The following is a 26,990-nucleotide window of genomic DNA, read 5'->3' as shown; positions in this document are numbered from 1 at the left end:
CTGAGTGTGTGTGTGTGTGTGTGTGTGTCAGAGAGAGAGAGCGAGGGAGAGTAGACACAAGCTGCTGCCGCTGCCAGGAAGCTGCTACGTGGTCGAGGCAAGCTGACAGCCAGGCAGAGGTGGAGGGAGGGAGCGCTCTCTCACACACACAGACACACACACTCATGCTGTGGGAGACAAGTCACTGCAAAAATGTTCTTCATAACAAGCAGAGCTATTTATATTGCACATTTGACCAAAATAAATGTGTGAATCAGTCACTTGACAGCAGCTGGAAAATGGTTTAAATGCCGCCCTTAAAAAAAGTGCCGTGTAATTGTGCAAGGTGTTGACATGTGAGGTTTTTAATCTTCATCAGGCAGGAAGCCACACATATGACACCACACCTCTGATCTGATCACAAGGTGCCCCATACCTCTAAACTTGACAGTCACCCCGTGTACACAACACAAAAGATTTCTTTTTGTGTGTTTTCACACTCCTTGAAACAGAAAATTACCTTAGACTTTCTTCTGTTAAGAGCCTTTGTGCACACAGCAATGCATAAATACACTGTGCACCATAAAATGCTACAACCAGGATTTTCAGAGACACAAAGGTTGTTAGCTAAGATCTGAACCTGTTCATGCATTTAACTTTAATTCAATTCCTTTTTGTGTAGATCTCAGCACCCTAATGTCTAATAGGCCGGTATAACTTGAGGTTAATTCAAACTAGGCTTTCACAATGGACCTAGCATGATTTGTGCTTTTATGATGAGTGAAAAATCCTTGTAAGCTGATTCCCAAATCCCCCAAATATACAGAGGGCTTAACCCATGACCTCTTTGTGAAAAAACAACAAATTCTTACCAACTACGACCCTGCCCAAGACCTCTTTTTCAAAGACTCAAGACACACACACACACACACACACACACACACACACACACACACACACACACACACACACACACACGTGTGTGTGTGTACAGGCAAATAAACTCACAAAGAAGCAAACACTCTTTATTGGTAAGCATTAGAACAATATATCAGCTGATAATGGCAGATCTGCTTCAGCTCCCAGCAGCACATGTAGCAGAGCAGCATCACAGCTGTGCACACGGTGAAGCTACAACCAGAGATTTCGAAGTATGTAAATAAATATAAAATATATCAGCCGATGCTGTAGAAATCCAGTGTATTTCTACAGCAGCCTACAGCTGACAGACAGCACTGGCGTGGCTGGCTGGCACTGTCTTTGTGATAAATGATTTGTACCAATGAGCTGGAGACACAAATCCCTCAGGAGGGGCATCTGGTGTGTAATCATGCTAAAAACAAACGTGTGAAGCTACATGCTGTGATGACCCGTTTGTGGATAAGGGAGCAGGGAACGAAACTTTTTTGGACGTCTTCACCTGAATGCATATTTGTAGCCAGCAGAGTCTGAATTCTGTGGAGTCTTTTATGCTAAGCTCCTGAGTTTGTGATTTCTATAAAAACCTGTTTGCTTTTTGAGCAAACTGGGATTATTTGAAAGAGTCATTTTAAGTGTTTTTTGGATTTTTGTGTGCTGCATGATTAAAGTGTCTGATTTGGAGGCTTTCTTGCTGAAACCTTGTTACTTTGTGACGAACGATAAAGCCACTGAAAACCTGAACTTCAAAAGGCAAAACTTTCACTGGCGGTGCAAACAAGTTTACCGCCGGGTGAATGGAAATTGCCATTTGCTTGATGATGATCAGCACATTGGCTGCTCAGGCAGCTGTGGTTATTCTGTTTCTGTACTTTACCTGAACGGAGGATTGGATGTCATAGAAGAAGGAAATCCTCTGTCCATGAAGTCCAGGTGGTCTTTGAACCCCTCACAAAGCAGCCGTGTGCCTTCTTTTAACCACCACACCTTTGTTTCGGATGAGCCGAGCTAGCAGCTTAGCATCCTCGCGCTCTTTTTCTGCAACACATGCCCGGCGGCACGTTTTACTGTTTACGCCTCGCTATGAATAACGATTGACCAGATGGTTGAAACTTCTCACTCAGCATGTGCCGTAGCTGTAACTGAGGCTCCATTGTGACGTCACTGTCCTCTCCTTTAAAAGAAATAAAGAAATAAAAAAGAAGCTTGAAGAGGGGGAAGTCCAAGTGGATCGGGAATAAGATTTGAAGAGATTCTGCAGGCTGTGCATTGGCGTGTCACTTTGTGTATGTGTGTGAATATTTCGGTGTGGTCTGGGGCAACATGCCAACACTAGTCTGCATCACACTGGAAAAACAATAGCAGAGAAGAGAAAAGATGGAAACCATGGAGGATGATGGGAAGACGAGATTGCTGTCCTCTAGCAACAGTGCAAATGAAAACAGTTTCATGACCTTGATCAAATCCAGACATTTCAACCTCAAAAAACTCTGCACATCTCCAGACCTTAAAAACATCACATCAAAATTCAAACATTTCTCAAGGATTTAAAGCACCTGAAGGACCACCGGTTTGTGCGTGTGAGAGAAACGCCGCCCAAAACTAGGTCAGACAGAGAGACAGGGAACGACAGGGAACGACAGGGGCGACGGAGAGGAGAAGGATAAAAAAGACAGAGGACAGTTTAAGAAAAAAAAGAAGCAATTGTGGGGTGAGCTAATGAAGAATCAGATGATAAAGAGATGGATGAACGTGAAGGGAAAATGTAATTAAGGCCAAATCTGTCTTTCCTTTCCTGTTCATGCCATGCTACGCAGCCTTCGCAGAGGAGTGTCTCTTTGTTTGTTTAGAGATTTTTAATTGTTTTTGTCATTTGTGATGTTGTTTGAAGCCACAGTCAGTGCCAGTAATTTATATTTAAATGATGGCACGGGAGTTAGTCTTTCACACACACACACACACACACACACACACACACACACACACACACACACACACACACACACACACTGAGCTGGAAAAGAAATACAAACTGATAAAATAGTCAGGAAGAACCAAGTTCTGTGCTTTGAGCTCATTATACTTGCTGTGTATCTTGCAGAAGTTGAGAAGTGCATGTCATGAATTTTCAATATGAGCCCAGGCTCTTTTTTTTTTTTTTTAATCCTTTTGCCATGCGCCTCTCTCTCTTGCTCTCTGGTAGCAGGGAGGCAACACAGTGCTACAGCTCCCCCATGTGGCTCAAAGTAAGAATTGCAGAAGGAGGAAGCCGATAAAACACTGTTCATTCTCTCATAGCTCACACACAAGCTTTAAAGGCTTTGGAAAAAAACAAATTTTTAGAGACGATACAAATCAATATCATAATCAAGAGGTAGCTTTTCTCAATCAAGGAACCAGCTGGATCTAGCCTGCTGTGCACAGGTGGACAAATTAGATGAGAAAACAACTGGAGGTTTGAGCAGCTGACGAGTAACCTGCAGGTTGCTGAGATGATTGATTTGCACAAGAAAGTGCACCTTTTAAGGTGTCAGGACATAATAAAACAAGTCGCCTGGCCCATTTAAATGAGGTAAGTACATCTTCAGAACAGCGGAGGAGGAAAACCATCAGCAGTGATCTTAAAGAAACAATTGTCACTGCCCAACAATCTGGGAAAGGTTATAAGGTCGTTTCCAGACAATCTGAAGTCCATCAATCTTTTGTGAGAAAGATTATTCAGAAGTGGAAAATATTCACAACCACCAATCTTCACAGGAGTGGATGTTCCAGGAAATTCACCCCAATGTCAGGCTGTGCAAAAAACACTTTCTCTCTGAAAAGAAAACAGCAGCAAAACTTACTTGGAAAGCTGCATCGCAACAAACCACAGGACTGCTGGAATTTCCAAAGTGGAAATGTCTGACCATAATGGACAGCACCTGTTCTGTTTTCAATATGTTCATATGCTAATGACACAAATAAGTGTAAAGTGTATTTCTATTGTTATACATCGGAAAATTGTGAATCTTTTATTTTGACATCTGGATAGACAGGAAGGCTTTTATTTTGACATGTGTATAGACAGGAAGCAGGAAATGCAGAGAACAGTGGGAAAAGCATGGCTACAACTTTGTAATCATTCATGTGGAATCCAAAGCAATCCTTCAAAGGAGTCCTTCAGAAAGCAATAGTCTTTCACTCCAGTTCAATGATGTCAGTGCAAGATGATTGCTATGTTTGGAGTCATTAAAGGAGCAAGTACGCTCACCTTCCTGGCTCTTGAAAAGGAGTTTGGCTGGCTGTTTATCTATGTTCACACTCAGGGAGTTTAACACATAGAGAGAACAGTACAGCACCGAACCACACCCAAACGCCTCATGTCTACAAACCAAAGCATGGTGGTGGACGGGTCATAACTCAGGCTTGTTTTGCAGCCTCAGGCACCAGTGACCTGCTTTTAAGACAATAGTATTATATTTTGTATATATTCATTCTGTGTGTGAAAAGTGTTTTTGTTATTTGCCCCACTGAAACCCATTTTAATCTACTTTAGATCAGTTTGAGTACAATTATTTTAATTGTTTATTTTTGTGGACGTAATACATGTATGGATTTGTTTCATTGTTTATTTTATTAAATAATAAATACGTTTATCTTAATTTCCAAAAAGCAAACAAATATGTATGTATTTAAATACTTATAATTCAATTTGGCAAAGTTAATGAAATAATAACGCAAATTCCTTTTAACGTCTAGTAGTTCAGTATGTCGGTATTTACCTGAAGCTCAATGAACTGATTCAACAAAGTCAACAAACACAGACTCGATTCAAAGTTTCAGAACAAAAGGTAACATCGTGTCCAGATGCTTTTTAATAAATACTGCTGTGATTATTACTTTTACAGTGCGAGTGAAGTTAACATTCACTGAAACTAAAAGCAATCTCATCACTAATTTACATGTAAATATAATCTTTTTATAATCTTTTCAAATCTAAGGACACATCCAATAAGGAGTCTTTTCTAATGTTTGGCTGCTCTTCAGTGCAGTTCAGTTCTTTTATAAACAGGAATATTAGAAAAGTTCTAAAGCCTGAGAAGAAACAAGCAGTAACTCTCACACAGTCGACGCTCTCGGGATAAGTAAAACATAATCACCTTGTTAATAAGCAGTTATAAATGCTTAATCTGATTTTCTTTTATTTGCTTTCAGTGGATTTTCATGAGAAAGCTTCAGAGGACTATGGTGAGTGCTGATTGTAAGTATTTAGTCGTTTAGGACACTTATTCTAATTTCCACTTGAATTGTGTCTAAATGATTTTCGAGAGTTTGTCGTTGTCCAATTTTAGAGCCAGCAGCAGAGTAGAGCGGTTTGGCCTTGACTCTTGATTCACTTTCGTAACAGCCTCTTTTCATTCAGGCTGCATTTAAGTGGTCATTTCACCGAAGGCCTCAAAATGCTGATGATGTCTATACTCAACCTAATGCAATTTATGTTTAATATAGTACCAATTCACAACAACAGTCACCAACAGCTAAAGGTGCATTACGTTTTAAGGTAACGGCCCCACACTATTAGAGAGAAAACCCCAATAATCAGATGATCCCTATGGGCAGCACTTGACCACAGTGGGAAGGAAGGACGCACTTCTAACAGGAAGAAGCCTGTTGGAGAAGTAGGCTGAGTAGGGGACAGAGAATGCTTTGAAGCATTCAGGTATGTTTTAACACCACAATCTTCCAGGAGTGAATGTCCCAGCAAATCTGTCCAAAGATCAGACCACAAAAGTCCAAAGACATGTGTTTGTCAAGAGCCTGCCGATGGTCAAGGTGAGCAGCAATGGCTCTCCAGTTCAGGAAGTTCTGTTAAAAATTAATTTTCCCATTGATAAAGCTAAATTATCATCGTTATGGGATTCAGAATAAATTGAATCTGCTGTGCTATAGTTTCACGTTGGATCTCCACATACAACCGGTGAACACACACAGGTTCATGGCCCAACTTCTGTGTTGTTTTGAAATTAATGTGTGTATGGGGCAGTGAAAACAGGAGGGTATTTCTGACTGCTGTTGTTGCTTTTAAAATTTTTTTTAAATGCTACAGTTGAATGGGATTGTGTGTCCTTTTACATTGCATCCACAATTTTTTCCCACCTACCACCTACACTAGAGAAATGGTAGTAAGGCTTAGGTTTGCACGGTGGTGGAAGGATGATGATTTGGGCTTGTTTTGGAGGACACCTTGCAATAATGGAGTAAAGACTAACTCCTCTGCAAAACAAGGGACCAACAATCAAATGATCTTGGTTCTGTTATCAAACTGCCCGCATGCTAAGGTAAAATAAAAAAAACAGCCAGCACTAATTGAGGAAGATCGACCTTTATTTATTGAAACTGCTTGCATACAAAATATATTGCACTATAACCAGACATGTCAACCCAAACATCTTAAATGCTAGTAGTAGTATGTACAAAAGAAAAGAAAAATGCCCAAAAAGTGCACACAAGGTTTTACAGCGGGTTTTTTTTCTCTACCCTGGTTGAAGTATCTACAGATTCTCTGTGTGTCTTCACTTCCTGGCATAATATAGTTGAACAGCCAACAATGTGCCTAGATAGTATTTGCTTATGTATATACATTCTGCAAATAAATGTCTGCTGACATGTGCTGTGGAATAGCAACCAACAACAATGACAATTTTAGGTCTCATCTCTTTAGATGGTTCCCCGTAAACCATGCTGCAACCCCAACGTGACGGGTCCATACTTTGGTCACGTCATTGCCTTTGTACGTTAAACTGTTGCTGTAAGAGTAAGAATCCACACCAAATGCACATCAAATCATCCAGATCCCCTCTCTATCAAGAAAAAAAACAAGGTACCACCAGACAATCTGCCAGAAAACATCCTCAACACAGCAACGTTTCACAAGAAAAACTGTCCAATACTTGTATTGTTGTATTTATGTCAACTGACAGTAAACTTTCAATCATGCCGTTTCTTTGTTGTCCTGTAAGGCAGAAACCTCCAGTGAAAGTTATTTCTGCACTCAGTTATTAACAGTCTATTTGCAATGACAATGCTAAAAAGATTGAAAATGTCACAAGCAGACAAACCTCCATCCCAAACCCACTAGGCTCACATTTTGAAACTTCATGTGGGTTAACAGCTTTTTAGGGAGGCATTTTAAACCCCACCACTGAAATTTAAACTGGGGTGTCAAACAATGTACAGCGCATCTTTACAACCTATACGGTTCTTTTGATTAATCTCTAGGAATCAGTGCCACTGAGGTGGACACAGTGAAGAGTTTCTAGTCTTAAACGTTCTTTAGGGACTTCACATATCACGCAAATCTGTTTCTAGGGAAACATTTCTGATGCCTCATCCCTTGTGACCACATGTGCAGTGTTTCCCATGGCTAGATACCACGTATCAGGATACTCACAGTGAGTTGTTTCCAATGCAAGTCACTCAAAAACCACAGAACTGAATAACAAGGCCACAACCAGTAAGTTGTGGAAACTTGAACGTAAAGGCTTCCTTAGTACCATTTTTCCAATGACCCAAACTGGTCAGCATGCAACTGTCCTTTACTGCTTTTTTTTTTTTTTTTTTAAATGTACATTTTCCACAGTATATAAGCCTTGGTTTCAAACTATAGTTTGTTAGTAATGCCCCTAAAAAGGCAACCAAAGCATGAAAAAAAAAAAACTTCAGCTCTCCCAAATGTAGTTTTCGGTCTGGAAATTAAAAACTTCTACTCTGAACTTTGTGTTAGGAGGCACAATAAAATACACCAACAAGCAGGTTGTAGCTCACACAAAAATGCAAAGAATTTCATTGTCACTGGTGCGACGGTGTGAAAGTAGGACATTTGTAGACTCAATACAATTTTTTTTTTTTGTCATTTCAAAGAGAATCAGCTCTTGCAAGAAAAGTCTTACCTGTAAATTTATGAAAACATTACAGTATTTTAAAAGAAAAAGAGGTTAAGGGAATCCTAACAAAACTCTCATTAGTCATTTGGGTCTCTGTACATAAAAAGATGACAAGTCCAGGGTATAAGACACATTTACTGGCTTTAAATTAAAGGGAAAATCCACATTAAACATGAGTTACTTCAGTTACAGAAGGAGGCAAGCTTTTACCAAAGCTGGTACATGCTTGTAGGTAGACCAATGCATCCTTTATGGGAGAAAAATAAACAAAGAGGTGATTAGCTTAGCATGGCATTATGCTATGGGGTAAACAGCTAAGCAGACTTATGGTCACCCAATAACAAGCTGTACCTAATAAGTTAAATGAATGCTTTTTAATTACCAATTACAAGCTTAATTCACCACATTTTAACATTTCAGTGCATCTTCAGCAACCCTAAAGGCGCCTTTAAACTTTGGATAGAACCTGTGCTTAGCTAGGCTAACCACCTCTTAGCTGCATCTGTTAGCACATAGACATGAGCCTAATGTTGATGGTCTCATCATATTTGAGGACTAACTGTTGATATTGGTCAAGTTCTAGCTAGTTTAACCTCAACCCTTTAAAAAACTGGTGGCTCTTTGGAACACCCAAATAAAAGAAATCAATGGATTAACGCTGAAAATGTACGTATGGCTAAGACAAAACTCAGCCCTAACCTTACATGGTCCGTTGGTGGACTAGTGCAGTGGTCCCCAACCTTTTTTGCGCCACGGACCGGTTTGTGCCCGACAATACTTTCACGGACCGGCCTTTAAGGTGTCGCGGATAAATACAACAAAATAAAACTAGTACCGATACCAATAAAAATAAGATTTATTCATAACACAAGTGAAAAGACCCAGGAAAACCGAATTAACGAAAAAAAACGATAACAAAATAACGCTAAAAACCGATAAAAAACCCTGAAAACCATACATTTCACACCAGAGTCTCACTCTCCCGGCCCGGTACCAAATGACTCACGGACCGGTACCGGTCCGTGGCCTGGGGACCGCTGGACTAGTGGATAGTGGTAGCTAGTGGTAAACATGGCCAATCATTACCAAAGACCTGAGTTGAAAAATGTCACTGGACATTTTTTAAATTAAATTATGCCCAACCAGACAGGTATACTAAATAATATATTTTGGATGGAGTATCACTATGAACTTTGGTGCATTATTTGGATGGACTTAATTGCTGTTTCAGAAAATTAGTGGACGCATTATAAAAGTAACACAGTGCCACTGAATCAACTAAACACTGTACAGACTAGTCAAAATCAGTCTTAGCAAACCTTCTGTATGTGATTTCAACCATTCATTGTGGATTTTCCCCGTCTGGCAAAAACAAAAGAAAAAACAAAAAACTCTCTTTCAGTAAAGTTGTGCAAAATTATGGACATCTCATTATTAATGAAAGCTGAATGTGACTCAATCCTGCTTGGAGAACACTATTTTTTCCACACGTTAAGTTTATTATCAAGAGTTCTAGCAAACTAAAAAGAAAACAAAGAATATATCAGGATAAGTGCACATTTGAAACATCTTTTCTTAGACAAATAATGACATCATTATATACAGTATGCCATCCTCCCTTCTTTTTCTAACCGTTTTCTTTAAATACAGAAACTCCATAATATTGAAGCTCTACTGACAATAAATGGGTTACTTTCACTCGAGCAATCTGTCGATGCACTGCTGAGAACGCTTACAGAGGAAAAAAAAATGCAACATGGCTGCAGTAAAAGCAAAGGTCCTAACAGATTAATGATAAGTAAAGCCGACAGCCATAATACTTTTTTGTAAAAGGAAAAAATGAAATTCAAAGAAAGCCTGTTTCACGATTGGTTACTTCCTGTGACATTTCCTAAAAAAGGTGAAAGTGGTATCACTGTCTATTCACATACGATGTTATTCATCGCTGGCTTTGCTAGCCGAACTCAGGTCAAGAAGAACTGAGACAAAGCAACACTGATCCAAAAAAAAGAAAACAAACTTAAACTTATCTTTTGAATGTGTCCAAATCTACTGAATGTCTTTAAGATCCAAAATAAATAAATGCATGCACCGCAAGACTGAAAAAGTACACCGATGTCTGTTAAAGAGAAGACCTGGCTCAACCTCTGAAATCTCTTCAGCTGCTTTCTCGGTTCGGTGAGAGCAGCAGTGACGCTGCACTGGGTCGTCTTTACTGAAAACCCTTTAAAAGGTGTGAGTACAGAGAACATGCCTCTCTTTGGCATGAAAGTAGCCGCTCAGAGTTGATCTCTGCATGTTCCCACAGAAGTAACCGAATCCATTTCAGAAACAAGTCGAACCAGGTCCCGAGCTACAGGCTTACGTTTGTCAACTGCACAAGGTTACAACACCTTCAGTGTGTCCAGACCAGGTGGTTAAACAAGGCAGTTTCCTGAAGTGCCAAAAATCACCCATCTCATAAACGGCCCTTAGACTTTTAGAGGAAGCTCGAGATGCTCAGCATTGTCAGTGACGACCAAAGAGGATTTGCGCTACAGGAGCTGCCGTCTTTATTCATCTGGTCCGTTAGTAACATCTCATCATCCCTGATTTACAAGTCTACGCTGTGATGCTAGCCACAATTAAAGGCACATGTTACACAAAATATAGTTAAGGTTTCCCTGAGCATTCACAGCATTCACATGGATTTGCTCGCCATGACTTTTAACCTCTGGTCATCCCCCAGGTTATTGGTGACAAATGTAGGGTTAGGAACAGGATTCAAAATGTAACCGAGAACGGGTTACCAGTGAGCTGGTGATTACCAAGAGGAGAGAGCTCTTGTTTCTGACAGTCTGGAATTTAATTGAACATACTGTAAATTTATTTTCTGCAGTGCTTATTGATGGTGCTCTTAATAAAAGCAGTCTGTTGGGCAATACCATTACTGCTTTTCTCACCAATAAATCCAGGTCAGTACACCTTAATTCACAGTAAAGTTTCAATCGAAACAAGGCAAAAATGAGTTTAACAAAATCAGAAAAAGAAAGCCTAAATGAATGTGACTGGTTTGCTGGTCCTCCGACCGGCATTCGGAGGTGCTGGTCACCAGGTTTGGTTAGCTTTGGCTAACTGTTTAGAGCCCCTGCTAATCTAAATACGCAATGGCTCAAACGTCATTGTTTAGTAGAGATTGGCACCAATTTTCTTACTGAAATTTTCTCAGACCTTGGACAATTTGATTGCCAATACTTGTGGAACAATTTTTTAAAGGAACAAAAAAAGATTAGGGTATCGTGATCACCCATGATGACGTGGTTTCTTTTAACGCTGTGTGATCTAACTTTATATCCAGTGGATTCTTCCTGGGAAAGTCCTATGCTACTGTAACAACCAGTGGAATAATGTAACCTGGATAACCCACAGCGAACCTGCTACTCCAGATTCAGTGCTAGAAACTAGTGGCGAGATGTTCCAGTGAAATGTGCCTACAAATGCACAGAGAAACCTTAAGAACAGCTTTTTGTTGCTTGTCTTTTACACTGACCGTCACTTTATTCGAACTAATGAGTATTATTTTCATCATAATCACCCACAGGTCCACAGGTACTCTCTACACTAGCCTGTATACAGCACAGCAGTCGCTTTGACTTTAGGACAACTTGACGATGTCAATGACCAACAGCCTCGCTGCAGCCTACATTTGACTCTCGCTATTTAGATGTTTACGGTGAACCTAAGGATCCTTCTATTCAACATATTTACGAAGTCAGTGATCAACTGGGGTGTCAACCGAACAGCAGGTTGGAACACCTCAAGAGCTTGAAGCGATGTCCTGCTTAGTCTTGCTCCTTTGTTGTCTGAAAGCCTGCACTGGTAACACAAAGTTACTGAGCTGTTTGAAGACGAACCGTCTGCTGCTCCGGTTGTTTACGTCAGCGCCTCGAAGAGCTCTGACTCAAAGCAGAAAAGTATCGAGCAAGGTCAGAAAACTGGTCTCACCCTAGAATAAAATACCTCAGCAGGCTACACCGCTGTGCCTCCTCAAAACAATGGAAACCAATGTAAACAGGGTCACACAACCACTCACTCTACAAAACATCCATCTGCAGTATGTTTTAAATGAGGGGTGTAGCGCTGGGTTTGAACAGGCAGGATGAAAAGTTCTAATCTGTTCAGGCCAAATTCAGAGAAATGGAGGAGCATAAATCAAAGGCACAGAGATAAAGACTTTTCACACACTTCAGTGGGTGTGGATGGAAAAGGCTCTGTGATGGACCTCTGCCTCTCAAAGTCAGCTGGGATCAGCCCTAGTCCCCAAGACCCTGAATCAGAAAATCGATGGATCGAAAAATCGATGGATGGAAAATCAATGGATGGAGCATGACTGCTATCACACTGCTCTACTGTTCAAAAACAAGAAGAAAAAAAAACTAAAAGAAAACATATGTGAACTGAACGGGTCAGGAATAAGATCACCAAAAAGAATAAAACTTAGGCCAAATTTTTATTTTGTCAAGGAAAAACTCAACAGTCTGTCATGTCCTCTACAGTTACACTTCAAATAAGTTTGTCATGGCAAAGTTAAATACAAAGAGTTTCATAAATTAAGAAAAACAAAGTGGTGCGACAGGAGTTAGCTGCTCTAAACGCATCCTGCTTGTCTGAAAGCAAAAGAAATGACTTTAACGGGCATCAAGCCAGGTTTACGTGGACCTAACCAAAATACGCCTAGCTTCAGTCTGCACCCTTCACTGAAGAGGATGAAGAGTCTGGTATAGGATGGTGATTCCTGCTGACAGCTCTTTACAGATGAGATGAATGAGTTCAGGGAGCGTAGTCCCTCACTGTGGACTAACACCACTGCACACATGTGGAGTGTTTATGGTAGACTAATTGTAAACACGCAGGAATAATGCATTTCTGGTCATTGTACAGGAGTGTAACCTTCCTTTGGAAAGGAGAACAGTTCATAACAATATGTACCCTGACACAAACTCATGGGAGTCGCTGTGTTTAAGCAGTTTATGTGCATCAGTGTGCCTCAGATTTATGTCTCTCCATTTGTACATTTCGATAAGTTTTACTGAATCTGAATATCAAGGCAACGGGAAACAAAACACAGGTGACTTCAGAGCTCATGCCTCCCCGTTTGCATTTCATTCTGAAACATGGATGCTTTTAAATGTTGAAAAAAAAAGAAAAAGAAGAAAGAAACAATAACTACGTTAGAAAGAAAGAGAGAAAGAAAGAAAGTCCATAAAGTGCCCTCTACAAACATCATCTTCCAGTCTGAATCCCCATAGGATTGCATGTCATTTAGGTGACACCGAAACGTTTCTGCCCCTTATTGAAAAGATGTGTTTAAATTGATAGTTAACCTCAAAAGTCTCTGTGGAATAATAGAGCTGATTTCCCACAGAGACTCGCTTCTCTGGACAAAACAGTTCCATTATAAAGGATGTGTTGGAGATTTCACAAAACCAAAAATAAAATTTAGACCTGCTGAAAAAACTGAAGCCACCTCCTAAAAGTGTGCTTTTCAGGGAGCGAGGGCACATATTCCATCCTGCTTTCTCCAGTGGCTGCAAATCTTTGATTCCCAACGGCCAATGATTTCTTTTGCCTCATTTTTCTCTCTCACATTAGCAAGTCCAAATGGAGCATCAGTAAACAAACTATGTTGGTTTAGTGGGGCACGAGTATGTTTGGTGTTAATGGTTGTTTGTGAGATGAGCTTTAGTCTAATTCCTCCTCTTCTTTCATCCAGAGAATGCGCAGGAGATACAACACCAGTCAAGAACAGACCAGACCAGCAGATACAAGATCACCTCCAGCCTAAGACTTCACTACTGTAAACACTTCCATGCTGATGGAAATATGTGTATTCTTGTGTTAGACAGAGACAGAAAAGAAAAAGCAGAGACTGAGACTCTACGATGTTCTGTGATGAGTTGCCTGTGTGTGTGTGTCTAAGTGAGAAGGTCCTCCAGTGGGGTATCTACGACACTCCGTTCACCAGCGCGGGAGCGTCCTGTTTCTCCTTCTTCATCCCTCTGTCTCTAGTAGGTCTCTGATGATGATGGCGGGGCTGTCCCTCGCCGCTGCCACTGAGACTGCCCTGGGACGAGGACGGACCGCCTCGGCCACCTGAGGAGTGCTGCACGCTACGCTCGTTGTTCCCGTCCACACGAATCTGCGGGTAGAAAAATAAAGAAATCCATAAGAGTCTGGCCCCACACTACACAGCTAACTTTCCCTTTACCCTCGGTGCAGCCTGCTGCGTGCTTTTCATATGGCACCAAATAGCAACAGCAGTCACCTCAAGGTGCTTTATATTGTAACAGTATTATGAGAGAGAACCCCAACAATCCTATGAGCAAGCAGTAGAAACAGTGGGAAAGAAAAACTCCCTTTTAACAGGAAAAACCCATCAGCAGGACCAGACTTAGGGAGGGGCAGCACCTGCACCTGCCTCAGTCCTCCCTGCACCAGGTTATTTATCCGTTTGGTTTCAGCCTGGTTATTTTAGGTTTTTGTATGGCAATTCTGTTTTTTGTTTTATTTGGTTAATAAACTGTAGAAATGCATCGTTCACAAAAAGGTTATTATAAAATAAAAGTAATAGAAATTATATTTTGCCTGTCCTGTAAAATATTTTGCATCTCAGTAAATCCACTACTAGAAGCAGAGGAGGAGCATTCAGGAGGGTCAGACTAAAGAAAACGAGTTCTTCTCTGAGACAAAGCTGAGAAACGAACAGTGGTTTATACTCTGTTACTGTGTATGAGTCAATGCTAGCTGACCAGCTGTCAACACGAACTGTGTGATAGATAGAGGGCGGACTTCCACCTGTCTCTGCATACACTGATCATTCACACAGATGTCAGTGCTTATCTGAAGCATTTGGTACAGTCCGTTCACAGCTGTACTGAAAATCTGACTTTAATTAGCAGGAACAATGCTATACGCCACAATTTCAGCTGACGTGAAAAACAATGATCACCTTGTTATGATGCACAAATCTGCTAAAAGAGCTTTGGTCCTTGTGTTCATGCAGCTGTTATTTAACATGCACCACCAACCTAAAAACTGCTGCAGAACGGGCAAACCCTTATATAGCAGTAGCACCTGAAGGGCTGTAGTGTCCCAAACAGCACAGTATGGTGATGTCCACCATAGTGCAAAAACACTTGATGTAAACAACACAGCCTTCAAGTGTTTCATATCACAATTCATTATAGAACAAGTTTCCTCCAAAAAAAGACCACAAGTGTCCACTGCCAATGTTCCTTAGATCACCTCAGAGGTCCTGTGGGGCAAAAGGGACCACCAACGGCCACCTTAAAATCCCCAGTTAAGCTAACCCACATGTATTTGGACTTTGGGAAGAAGCTGGTGTTTCCGGAGAGAACCCACACAGACATGAGCAAGACATGCAAACACAGAAAGGCCCCAGGTGGATCAAATCCAGGAGATTCTTGCTGTAAGGCAGTGGTACTAACCATCACCCCACCGTGCTGTGCACCTTTACATATGTCAAACCTGCTGCAATCACGAATCAAGCAGAAAGTTAAGTTAGGACTAAATATAGCCCCATCTTAGAAAGTGTCCTACAGTGATGTTCAGTGAGAACAGGCAGGACTTTGAGTGTGTGACAACACAGAGAGTGTCTTGTTGACAGTTGAGGTTTGGAGTGTTAAACAGAGGGAACATTTGATATGCAGAAAATAGCACTGTTGACTGTGACAGTGGTGTAAGGATATTTGCAGAAGAAATGATTCAAAAATTAGTAGCAGTCTCATAATATTTGCCAGTATGCTGAAGTAGCTGGATTGTTTTTGCAAAGCACTGAGAATTCATTAAATAAGCATGGCTTAAAATAGAAACGTAAATAGTTACAGTCAGCCTCAAATATTATTCAGCTGTATTATCTTATCATCGTAAGTGATCTACATCATCTCACTGTAAACAATCATCACCTCCTTTAAATGTCTTGCTTGAAACAGAATTTCCAAACTTTGTAGCTGCAAAATAAAATTAGTGGTCAAAAACTGCAGTTCCTGTAATGGCCACTTGAGGGTGGCTCTAAAAGGGAGCCATGAAGAGTAGAAGGGTGTTTGCACACCTGCGGCGTGTTGTCAGTTCTAACTCTGTTCGTTTCCCCACATTTTGTGTGGTTTGTTTGTGCAGGTATGAACACAACATGAATCAGCTAACAGGAGTACGTTACAAGTTTGAGCTACAAAACATCCCATAACTATGTACGCTGATCTCGGGAAGGCACTATAGATGCGCAAAGGTCTGTTCAGCAGCTAGCTGTGAAATGAACGTAAACGCTCTGCGTTCTCCAGTAGTCCAGAGCAAAGCACCTTCTTCCTGTATTTACATTTTTTTATGCACCCGCTCCAGACACATCTGACCAATGAGACGACTGAATGGTCACATGGTTTGTAGTGACGCATTTTATTTCACTTTTTTCTGTGTGAAAACAAACCAAACATCTGATTTGAACCGGAGTAAACAAACTATAGGTGTAAAACTATAAAGACAGATGTAGTTTTTTTCCTTTTAATGACCACCAGGGGTGACAGATGTGCCTACAAAAAACCCTGGTCCTACAGATGTCTGAAAAATATCCTTGAACACTTTCCTGATGCTTTAATGGATTTAGTCACTCATTTCAGGTCATACTGAATTTAGAATACTTGAATTTTTTCTGCATTTTGGCCATTTTTTTAATGCCAGAAAGAAGGATCAATCAGGGCATGCTCACTGAAAAGCATGTTTACAGAATTTTGAGGAGCGTTTCAAAGATATTAGACTTTAAACAATGACATGAAAATAACTTGGCAGCAGCTGTTTGTGACTGTTACCTGCAGAGTGTCTTCTTGGCCTCTTGTCTTTGAGTCTCTGATGTGACGAGTTCTCGGCTCGTTCCACTGCATGTCTTCACCTAAACCAACATTAAAAACAACAAGTTAGCAATCAAAGTTAGCCACAGTCATGTAAACAATCTTCGCATGGCTCAGTAGACTCAGTCTTAGGTGACCTACCTTTTGCCAGGTAAAAATAGGGTGAAATTTGTGTACATCCTAATTAGATTAAAGTTGGGAGAAATAGTTTCTTTCAATATAAATATGGATCGTTTTGAAAAGAAAACTCATAATGAGAATTTATTTGCACAGGAGGTCTGCAGAGATCTCATGATGTGATTTATTTCCGTTCTTTAGGCCATAATTTGATGAAAAGCATCTCAAAATGTTATTTCTTTTGAGTCATTACACACCAACTTTTTTCTCTTTAATCGTTTTCATATTTTCATTTTTTCAAATGAAAATAAATTCCATTCATTATTATCTGATTAATAGAAACATTTAGCAAGCTTTTGCATTGATCATTTTTTAGACAAAGTGTAAATGCTCCAAAAATGGGCTGAGAAAAATCATGGAATGAGATAAGAGTCCTGTGAAAAGATCAAAGACCGCCAATGATAATTAACACTCACCTTTATATCCTCCCCCTCCTCTTCCTCTCCCTCCTCGTCCCCTCAGCCCACCGCCGCCTCCTCTCTTCCTCCCATCTGTCCGTCTGGGCAGGGTCCCACCTCCTGTCATTAGCTCCTCCGTGGGGGCCAGCGACCAATCGCTGAGCTCGTCTCTGTGGTCTGACTCTGTCTCTGAAGCGTTGGATGCCTCAGAGTTGGTGCCTGGGGGACCGAGGACAAAGTCCAACCTCATTTCGGCTGCCTCGGAAAGACAACACAGACTCAACCTTTGATTAATTGCCGTTTCATAATCAGATCATCGCCTGGGGAAACGTTTTTACTGAAATATCAGATGTCCAAACACTTTACTTCAATATGAAATGAAATCACAAGAACATAAATCTATGGCCGAGAATCTGCTCGTTTGCTTTGTCATTGTGCCTTTTACATCTAAACCAAACAATCACAGGAGACTTTCTCCTATACGTACTTCTGTTAAAAAAAAAAATCTGGTAAAAGGTGAAAAACTGATTACAATTTTTTATTTTAAAAAAGTAGAAGCTCTGACACTTTTATAAAAGTAAGTAGCTCTTTGGAGGATACTGTTACCAGCTGATGGGTGACTTTACCTCCATACCTAAACAGAAGAATTAGTGTAGTCAGCGGCTCAAGTGGGATTTGTCTGGTGAGGAAACCTAAGGTTGGTTGTAGTGGTGCAGCGTAGGGAGAAGAATCACTTAGAAATAAGTAACAATAGTCTTTGTTCAGAGCTCCAGTACATTTTCTTTGTGTGCAGGCTGCTCAGAGTCGATTTAAACAACTGAATTCATCAAGATATAAGCTGATGCTTGATTTAAATGTCCTGTCTATCAAATGGCAATGAGAAGTCCTCACCTTTAAATATAACCTCTGTTCATCTTCCTCTCCTGTCTTTCTCATCTTTCTCTGAGTGAAGTTAACTGTAATTCTTTTATCTACCTGTGAAATACAGCAGCTGGACCTGTAGCTAGCAACACACTGTGTGACAAACTGCATATAAACAGTTTATGCATTAGCTGATTGAAACGTTGCATCTGAAATCAGCTGCCACTTAAAAAAACATTACTCCTTTTAATGCAGACTATGTTTTATTGTTCCCTCCATTTAGGTTCAGATTGGTTGAATGTTTAAAGGTGCTCAGCAACATAAAGTAATTACTTCCCTCAAATGTGTTAGACCTAAAGTAATGAGCCAGTTTTCCAAATTCAAGGAGCAGAAAGTACAGATATTTATGCTAACATGTAGGGAGTAAAAAGTTGTGATAAAAATAAATACCCAAGTACAGATACCTGAAAATACTAAGTGCAGTAACAACGTAACAAATTTTACATGAAACATCTGCAGCTGACTGACTTGAGAGTACATCAGCTCTTGTAGTTTACCCGCAGTAATATAGATGCAGTAACTATCAAACCTGAGGCAAAAGCAGCTCCTCCTCCTCTCCGCCCTCGTCCACCTCTTCCCCCTCCTCCATAGGGCTTTCCTCCTCCCCCTCCTCGGCCCATCCCGAGCCCCATTCCATTATCGAACACGTAGGTTTTGTCTTTAGGGTTTCGGGGCCCTGTCCCCCCCCCTCCGCCTCCACCGCCTATCTGTCTCAGCTGCTCATCGATCTGTAGACGCTCCAGTCGCAACTGGTCCACCTCCTGTGGACATGAACGAAAACGTCACAGAAGGTCAACAATGAAAAGAAAGAAAGTATACTTTATTGATCCCTGTGGGGAAATTCCTCTCTGCATTTAACCCATTCACTCAGTGAAGCAGTGGGCAGCCATTGGGCACCCGGGGAGCAGCGTGTAGGGACGGTACCTTGCTCAGGGGTACCCCAGGGTAGCCGTTCAGTGGATTCGAACCACTCTACCTACTGGGGCCACCACTCTACCTACTGGGGCCACCACTCTACCTACTGGGGCCACCACTCTACCTACTGGGGCCACCACTCTACCTACTGGGGCCACCACTCTACCTACTGGGGCCACCACTCTACCTACTGGGGCCACCACTCTACCTACTGGGGCCACCACTCTATCCCTGCCTGACCACATCCTTTAGCTCCGTTTTGATGTTTGGTTGGTAGAAGATGACATCACTGAGGACACAAACCTTAAGGTAGTTGAGGTGATAGTCTAGTAGTACTGTTGCATTGGAGATGCTTTCCTTGGTTCCCACAAACACAAATGGCACCATTCCCTGTGACAGAGGAGGACCAGGAGAGTTTGAATCCTCTTAGTGATTGAGCTCTAACACTGCTGTATTTACTGTGATGATTTTTAATGCAGCAACACGACGCAACTTTCTCTCCCTACTGACCTCATCAGCAGCTGCTGCTGCTGCCGCTGATGGTTTTTTGTCGTTCTCAGGCTCAATACGAACCCGAACCACACCGGACTTGTCAACCACCTCCTGAATCAGCTTGCCGTTCTTGCCAATCACCTTCCCTGCATAAGAAAAAACATCAGTCTCACTCTGGCTGAACTTGAAACTGGATTAAATCAAGTAAAATAAAGGTACCCGATGATTCATTTCTTTGTCTCGGTTGAGCGACTTTCTCACCTACTAAGTTCCGGGGAACTTTGATGATATCTTCAGAAAACTCCAGGAAACTTCTGGCTATACGGACAGCATCCTGGTCCTTCCATGAAATACAAAACAGGCATACTTACTTTTGTTTGTGTTTTTTTACCCCATGCTGGTCTGTTAAATTTGTACCCACTTAACATTAATGAGGGCAAGCTCTACATATCTATGTCTCAGCTCATTTGTGTACAAGTAAAGCCCTCCTACCTCTCCGTATATGTGGAAGGTGCAGGTCTCTTCGTCCAGGTCTATGTTAGTGACTCCAGGAACTTTACGCGCCTGCTGAATGTTGGCCCCGTGAGTCCCAATGGCGAGACCCATTAAATCGTCCCGAACAGCAAACTGTTCATGAAACCGAGACGCCAGCTGTCTGGAGCTCTGAAGAAATGCACATCAAAAAAATTCATTAATTAACATTTAATAAATTCCACAAAAGAGCAAAGAGGGTGTGTAAGTTTACTGAAAAGAAACCCTTTAAAAACTCTCCATCCCAGGCTGCAAAATGATCCAAACAGTCACATACAGGCTGGAGCTGTGCGTAACCTACCTCCAGCTGTCGGCTGGCCTCTTCGTTCCTCAGCATTAGAGACAGCTTGGTGCGGAGGCTCCTGAAGTGCATGTCGCTCATCATATTGGCCCGCTTTGTTGTGACCTCATTCACCGACTGTAACAATCAAACATTACGCTCATTAATATCATACACGAGTGAGGTTCTGATGTTTTAAGTCACCTATGGATGCACTTCACTTCAAGGTGATGCTATGCAAGGGTCAATAGAGGATATGATTGTGTGAAAATGTAGCACATTAAGAAGAAAAACAACAGTTTGACCAACCAAAATGACCAGCTGCTTTTTCTCTGAGTCGTAGGTGACACTGAACCCTCCCACAGCCTTTTTGAAGTCTTTGTGTGCTGATTCCTTGGAGCACCTGGGAACACAAGAACACGTATACTTTATCATAGTGAAACCAGCAAACAAGTTGCTTAATAAATGAATTTGTCCTCAGTGATAACAGCTTATGGATACATGTACACATACAAACTCTTCTGGGAGTACAGGCTCATATACAAGCTGGAGTAAGTCAAGTTTTGACCGTACAGTTGTGGTCAAGAATGTAACAGTAATCTTAAGCTTTTAATTATTTCTTTGAACGATTAATATTCTAGAATGAAAAGATTGTGCAGCATACAACTTTAATGGCAAATGTGAAATTATTTTGGATTTTCTCTCATGCACACAGGGTCAAAAATATGTATATAGGATTAAATATACAGATGCACCCAGACGAATAGTCGGTTAATTGTCTCAATTCAAGTTGCAACTAAATGTTCGTTTGTCTTATCCATCCCAGAACTAGTTTTGATGTGTTTGGGGTCATTATCCTGTAGGAACACCCAACTATGTCTTTTGAAGTTGAAGAATTTCAGGTATTCCAGCTCTGTAAAACCACCCTACAGCATGATGACACCACCATGTCTGACAGCTGGTACAGGTCTTAGCCCTGAAAGCCTGATCTTTACTTCTCCAAATATACCTTGTCATTATGACCAAATAGCTCAGTCTTTGTCTCTTCTGACAATAAAACTTTAAAACAAAAGTTTAAAGAAGGCATCTGACTTGTCTACCTGCACAGGTGCAAATTTCCATCATGCTTGAAGGCGTCAATTATAGAGTAGGGGCTTCTTTCTTGGTGATGTAAAACTAGTTTCTCTGCTGATGTTCCAGCAGTCTCAATCTCAGGGCACAGCTGAGCCTTGGCTGTTTCTGAACAATGTAACCAAATTCCTCTCATCTGAGGGTGACGGTTGGGGTCTTCTCCTAGACCTCGTCAAAGTGGTAACATTAAATTGATGCTTCTGGAATTTTTAGTTATTTAGAAATGGCTCTGGAATGGACTTCCTAAACTTTACCAACAAATCAACCAATTTAAATGAACTTGACCAATTCTGCCAAGATGAGCAGTCCAGCTATAATTATGCTAGGAGCTTGGTGATGGCTACCAAAAGCTTCTGGTTGAGGCGCACCTTGCTAAGGGACATTTAAGCACAAGTTAGTGGGTAGCGTATGCATGCTTTTGGCCCCATGTGGATTACAGAAAATCCAAATAATTTCAAACTTGTGCACCAGTCTTTATTCATGCAAGTCAAACTCACATTTGCCGTAGATCTTCGGGTACATCCAGTCGGATCTTAATGAAGGTGTTTTTGGTGGCTGGTTTATTCGGGTTGACCGGTCGTAACCTCTCCAGCGTCACTATCTCATTTAATGTGGCTTCACATGCGGCGTACTCTATTACATAAAACTGGAAACAAAGACAGATCAAGTATGAGCGATCCAATAGAAAAACATCACTTTTTTTCAAAAGTTTAAATAAGTCCCATACAGGCTGGAGCTGTGCGTAAATATTATTAAAAATTTATTTTGAAGAAAGTACATCTGATGGTGGTAAGACAACAGGAGGACAAACAGAGGAAGAGCTTACGTGCACAAAAAATCCAGAGGAAAATGGAAATACAAGGATATAAAGAACATCTGGGGCATATAGTCTGAATTCAATCAGTCATTGAGTTAATGTGTTGTTCAGGATTGTAAAACTCAACCACACACTGACATCTGTCACCAGAGAAATGATGTTACACTGAAGTTAAATATCTGCAGTGAGCTTGATAAAAAGGATTTTTATGAGTACATAACATTTCATGAGTGTAAAATGTTGTTAGTAAACATGGCTGTATTTAGTATTAATAAAGGAAGTTGTGATATTAAAGCATTTAGGATGGAGCAAGTGTCTGGGCTGCGTTTTAGGCAAATTTATCAGAGCCATGTTGTTTCAGTGCTGCTTGGTGAGCCTTACAGATGAACTGGAGCATCTCTTACCTCCCCTTTGACCATGCGAACCTTGGCTAGCCACCATCCACATGGCTCTTTGTCATTCGCCCTAGAATACACCTGGCAGACACACACACACAGTTCATTTCAGAAATAATTCCCACCTTTAAACAAAGCTGATAAGAGTAAACTGGCACAGAAACAACTGGACACACTGATACAGGAAATCATTGTGAATAATATTATTAATAAAAATAACAAGTCAGACTAATTTACCAATGATAGAACAGAAAATCTAAGACTATCTAAGGAGCATCACCCTCTTTTTTTAAAATCTTATTTTACACTGAAAATTCAACTCTACTCACTCCGCTCCATGCTATTCCAAACTGCTCCCCAGCTATACCAACTTTGCTTTCCAAACCCACCATGTCTGATGGCAACAATCACTTTCTCACCTCGACCTCATCGCTCTCACTGATCTCCTTGCAGAACCCTGTTGGAGGAGGAAAGCGCACATCCTGGAATGGGATCTGCCGCTCCGGCTGCCAGCTGGGACAGAGGAACAAACACAAAAAGTTCATTTTATTGTTTGGCAAAGAAATGACATATTACACAATGTTATATTTTACTTTACTCACTTGTTTTCAAATGCTACCATGACAGATCCTTCGTGAACATCCTTTACAAAGCCCTGCAAGAGTCACAGAAGTAAATTCAGTTTTGAAATATCTTTGAAATAGTCAGTGTGCAAGTCAAACTGGCATCGACCATGTAAACAGGAACCAGTTCTACTGCTTAAGCCGGACCTTATCCTAATGCTCCTAGCAATGAAACAACCTAAATAATTTCCTTTTCTGGAGTTTGAGCTTTGGGCTCGAGCCAGGTTTGGCTCAGTCTCTCTCTCTCTCGCTGCTTCTACACACAGCTGATGTGTGTGTCATGTGTGTCAAACACTGCAAGTAGGCCATGCGATGCCTAGAAGGAAAAGAGAGCGCTAGAGAGCCTTGCCAATGGGTTGCATTAACCTGGCAAGCTAGCAGTCAGTGGTGGATGAAATGAAGCAAGAAGGAGAGATTCTCAAAACTCCCAAGGTTAAAAAAAAACCAAATAAACCAATTTTGACAGGACCTCACTGACCTGTGAGCATGTTTAGGATTGTGACTGACTGAACTGTCTCGCTCAGAAACGAAGTTCAGACTTTAGCAAGAACATTAATCTTGTTAAAACTGGAAAAATACCAAAACACAAAATATGAGGGCAACACAGAGGGTGCATTAGGAGATAATGTAGTTTAGTCTACTGGCAGTAAACTGCAATTGTTGTACTGCTGTTGAGATTACAATAAAAAAGAGGAATGACTTCTATGCTGAATAAGGTGCAATTTAAAAACCGCAAAATTAAGTTTCTCACTCAAGTGATTTATGGCAGAACCATTTTCTACAATTATTTCTTTAGTATTATTCTTACTTGGCAGATGAATGCACTCATTATTTCTCTTGGCTGTTCATTTCAGCCAAGAGCATATTTTAAGTTTTGCTATAATACCAGAGACAAGGGTGTCATTTTTCAGTTCAACTATCACCAAAAACATTATAAAAATTATTTGCCAACTACACATTTAGTTAATCAACATCCTCACAACAACTAACTAAAATGATTACGTTCAAAACTCTTGATTCATTAACCAAAATTTGAATGCTTATTAACATTGAAATCATGCAAGTGATCTGCAGTAAGATGCAACTCCCTGTGTTGGAGTTATGCTGCCATCTAGCAAAGGTAACTGCTCCGTAAATAAGTCTCCTTTAAAGTGGACCTATTACACTATTCCTTTTACTCGATTACAGTCTACTACACTAGCTTTGCATGATTCACAATTGAAAATAATCCACATTTATCTCTTGCTGGTGCAGCTCAATTCATCTTTAAACCATTTTAGCTCTACTCCTATTAGGCCAACTGTCTGCCAGTCAACCCCTGGCAAACAGAAGGTGTGAACAGCAGGTGGGTGGGGTTTCAGTCAGAACTGTGTACCTAAGATGACAATATTAGGGATATTTGCTCTCAGTGACATCATACTGGGCCAAGAGAAGAACAAACTGCCTAAGTTTTAAGCACTATGAATAAGCCTCTGTGAACACACTGGGCATTTTCTGATGAACAGAAAGACATTTGCCAAAGTCACCCTCTTGTTGTGTATCTGCTTATACTTGTAAGCAGTCACACCTACATCATCTTATTAGATTGATCTACATAAGGTAAAATACATTAAATATAATGGTGGTATACATGTAGGTTATGATAGATATACGGCTAATGAAAGTATTCTTAAGAGTTACCTGGTGGGACTGGATTTTTTCAAACCAGACTACTATCTAACAAAAATTAGCCTAACTTTTCTCATAGCTGTTTGACAGTAAAACTTATCATTCAAGCTATGGCACCAGTCAAATGTTCGGACACACCCACCCATTCATATGGTTCTGTACTTGCTAACAATATGATTGCAACTATTAAAAGAAAGGCTTCTGTTTAGTGCCACACCTAGCTAAAAGCCAAAGTACAGCTGACAGTGCCAACTTCAACTTTCCTACATTCAAAGGAAAAGCCTCTTGATTTGGGAAAGCATACAAGTTTTGAGCACAGCATGAAAGTCTATGGTTTACATGGCAACTGCTGAGCTTAATGAGAGTATGTGACCTGAATCAAGATTAATTCCAATTACTATTTACCCTGATTATACAGCATACTCACAGCATTCATGTACCTCGCATTAATGTGGCCACAACAAAACTATTAGCTTTAAAAAGACATCTGTCAGAACTTTACTTGAGATATATGTCATCCTATATTTACACTACAACAAACCTGACAGCTAAAATAAATAAATAATAAATGTATCATTTTATTTAGATTCTTCACCATTCATTGTATTCTTGTGTCCTTGAATTAAACAATATTCAAATGTAAGTAATTATTGCTAATTAGCGTGTTATCCCATTGTACTGCTTATGTTATCTCCCCCACCCCACCCCAGTGATACACGCAGGTCACGGGATCGGATTTATGATCTACTTGTTGCCTGACTGACCCCAAAATCTCTGCAGTCTTGACAAAACAAGAAAACACCTGGCAGCTACGGGCACAATAAAGGTTAGCCAAACCATCGCCCCTGTGTGCTGCTCTGAATTAACTTATTTGACAAAAGCAAAAAACAGCCAACCCATGATTGATTCTGATGTTTGTGAGTCTGCAACCAACCCTTGCACATCACTTTAGGGGTACCATCGTACAGCAGTCACATCAGCGTTACCGATACCGCTAAAACAGCTACCCTGGTTAAGCGTCATTATCACCAATAGTTCACCAATTTATCCACTACCGCTGATGTTAGAGCCCCACCGCAGCGTTAGCTTTGTTTACAGGTTTCAGGTCCCGGTAGACGTTGAGCAGAAGCACCGAGGCCCACATATAACACTGAGCTAGCCCCGTGACACAATTTCATGTTAGTTAGGCTTACTTGGTACATAGTGTGTGAACGGTGGTCACTAAACTCGACAAAAGTCAATAACTTACCTTATAAAAAGCCCCACTTGTCCCTCTTACTTCCACGACTAGTTCCTCCATGACGTAAGTTACTACAGCTCGCTAGCTAGCTAACTACCGATAGCGATGTTAGTAGCTAGCTAGCTAGCTGGCTAGCCTGACGCTAGCCAAGGCAGAGTCGCTAGCTAGCCTAAATACCCTGCCTACTGGATGCAAGAAGAGGCCACGGTAGCTGTGTGTGACCGTAATATTGTTTTCCGTTTTGCACCGTCTATGAATTTTGTTTCTTGCAAATTTGCAAATCCGACTGCATGAAGAAGACGAAACAATTAGCTAGCCAGGTTAGCTTTTAGTAGCTAGTTATGTTAATGTTGTGTGATTAGTGGTGTAGCAGCTACTGCTGTTGTATCTCCCCATGTGACGTCTCCGCTTTCTTCCTCTACTGAAAACTGAGGCTGCTTACTGTCATCCGAGCCTGTTGCTGCTCTCCACGGGTAATAAATAGGAATGCACTTTGATATAACAGGAAATATATCAAAATAAAAATGACCGCTGTGTTTATCCTATGGTGTACCATATTTGAGCTCTAAGAAAAAATGAAAAAATATATTATCCCAACAGCACGGCCCGCCAGTCCCTCCGGGAAAACAGCAAATTTATCCCTCTCCATATTTATCAAGCCACATTTCAACTATTCCACCTTGCT

The 26,990-nt window shown here is 40.9% G+C and overlaps 1 protein-coding gene across 3 annotated transcripts; it reads right to left on the bottom strand.

Moving 5' to 3' along the window:
- Nucleotides 1-6,243: 6,243 nt before the first annotated feature.
- Nucleotides 6,244-26,990, bottom strand: fmr1 (fragile X messenger ribonucleoprotein 1). 3 transcript variants are annotated; one of them, XM_085473132.1, is made up of 15 exons: nt 26,748-26,990; nt 23,377-23,429; nt 23,194-23,287; nt 22,784-22,855; nt 22,060-22,208; nt 20,741-20,834; nt 20,453-20,569; nt 20,113-20,283; nt 19,882-19,960; nt 19,639-19,766; nt 19,432-19,518; nt 18,743-18,974; nt 17,311-17,547; nt 16,679-16,758; nt 6,244-13,998 (listed from the first exon to the last, which is right to left on the bottom strand). In XM_085473132.1, the coding sequence occupies exons 1-15, from the start codon at nt 26,859-26,861 to the stop codon at nt 13,804-13,806; spliced, it is 1,902 nt and encodes a 633-aa protein (XP_085329258.1). In that variant the 5' UTR covers nt 26,862-26,990; the 3' UTR covers nt 6,244-13,803. The 3 variants fall into 3 exon arrangements, with proteins under 3 accessions (XP_085329258.1, XP_085329268.1, XP_085329277.1); XM_085473142.1 differs by lacking the exon at nt 26,748-26,990 and adding an exon at nt 26,315-26,737; XM_085473151.1 differs by lacking the exon at nt 26,748-26,990 and adding an exon at nt 26,315-26,736 and having other exon boundaries at nt 17,311-17,511.

Source organism: Copadichromis virginalis, linkage group LG2 (genome assembly GCF_057382275.1).
Source record: "Copadichromis virginalis isolate Kocher_CV1m ecotype Utaka linkage group LG2, C_Virginalis_male_GT1.1, whole genome shotgun sequence".
Lineage (NCBI taxonomy): Eukaryota > Metazoa > Chordata > Actinopteri > Cichliformes > Cichlidae > Copadichromis > Copadichromis virginalis.
This window is presented reverse-complemented; position numbering and strand designations above follow the sequence as displayed.

Coding starts and splice junctions, on each gene's coding strand:
- fmr1 (XM_085473132.1), bottom strand. CDS start 26,861: ATGGTACACCATAGGATAAACACAGCGGTCATTTTTATTTTGATATAT. Junction 17,548..18,742: donor AGGAGCTGCTTTTGCCTCAG/GTTTGATAGTTA, acceptor TTTCCGAGGCAG/CCGAAATGAGGTTGGACTTT. Junction 13,999..16,678: donor GCCAAGAAGACACTCTGCAG/GTAACAGTCACA, acceptor TTCTACCCGCAG/ATTCGTGTGGACGGGAACAA.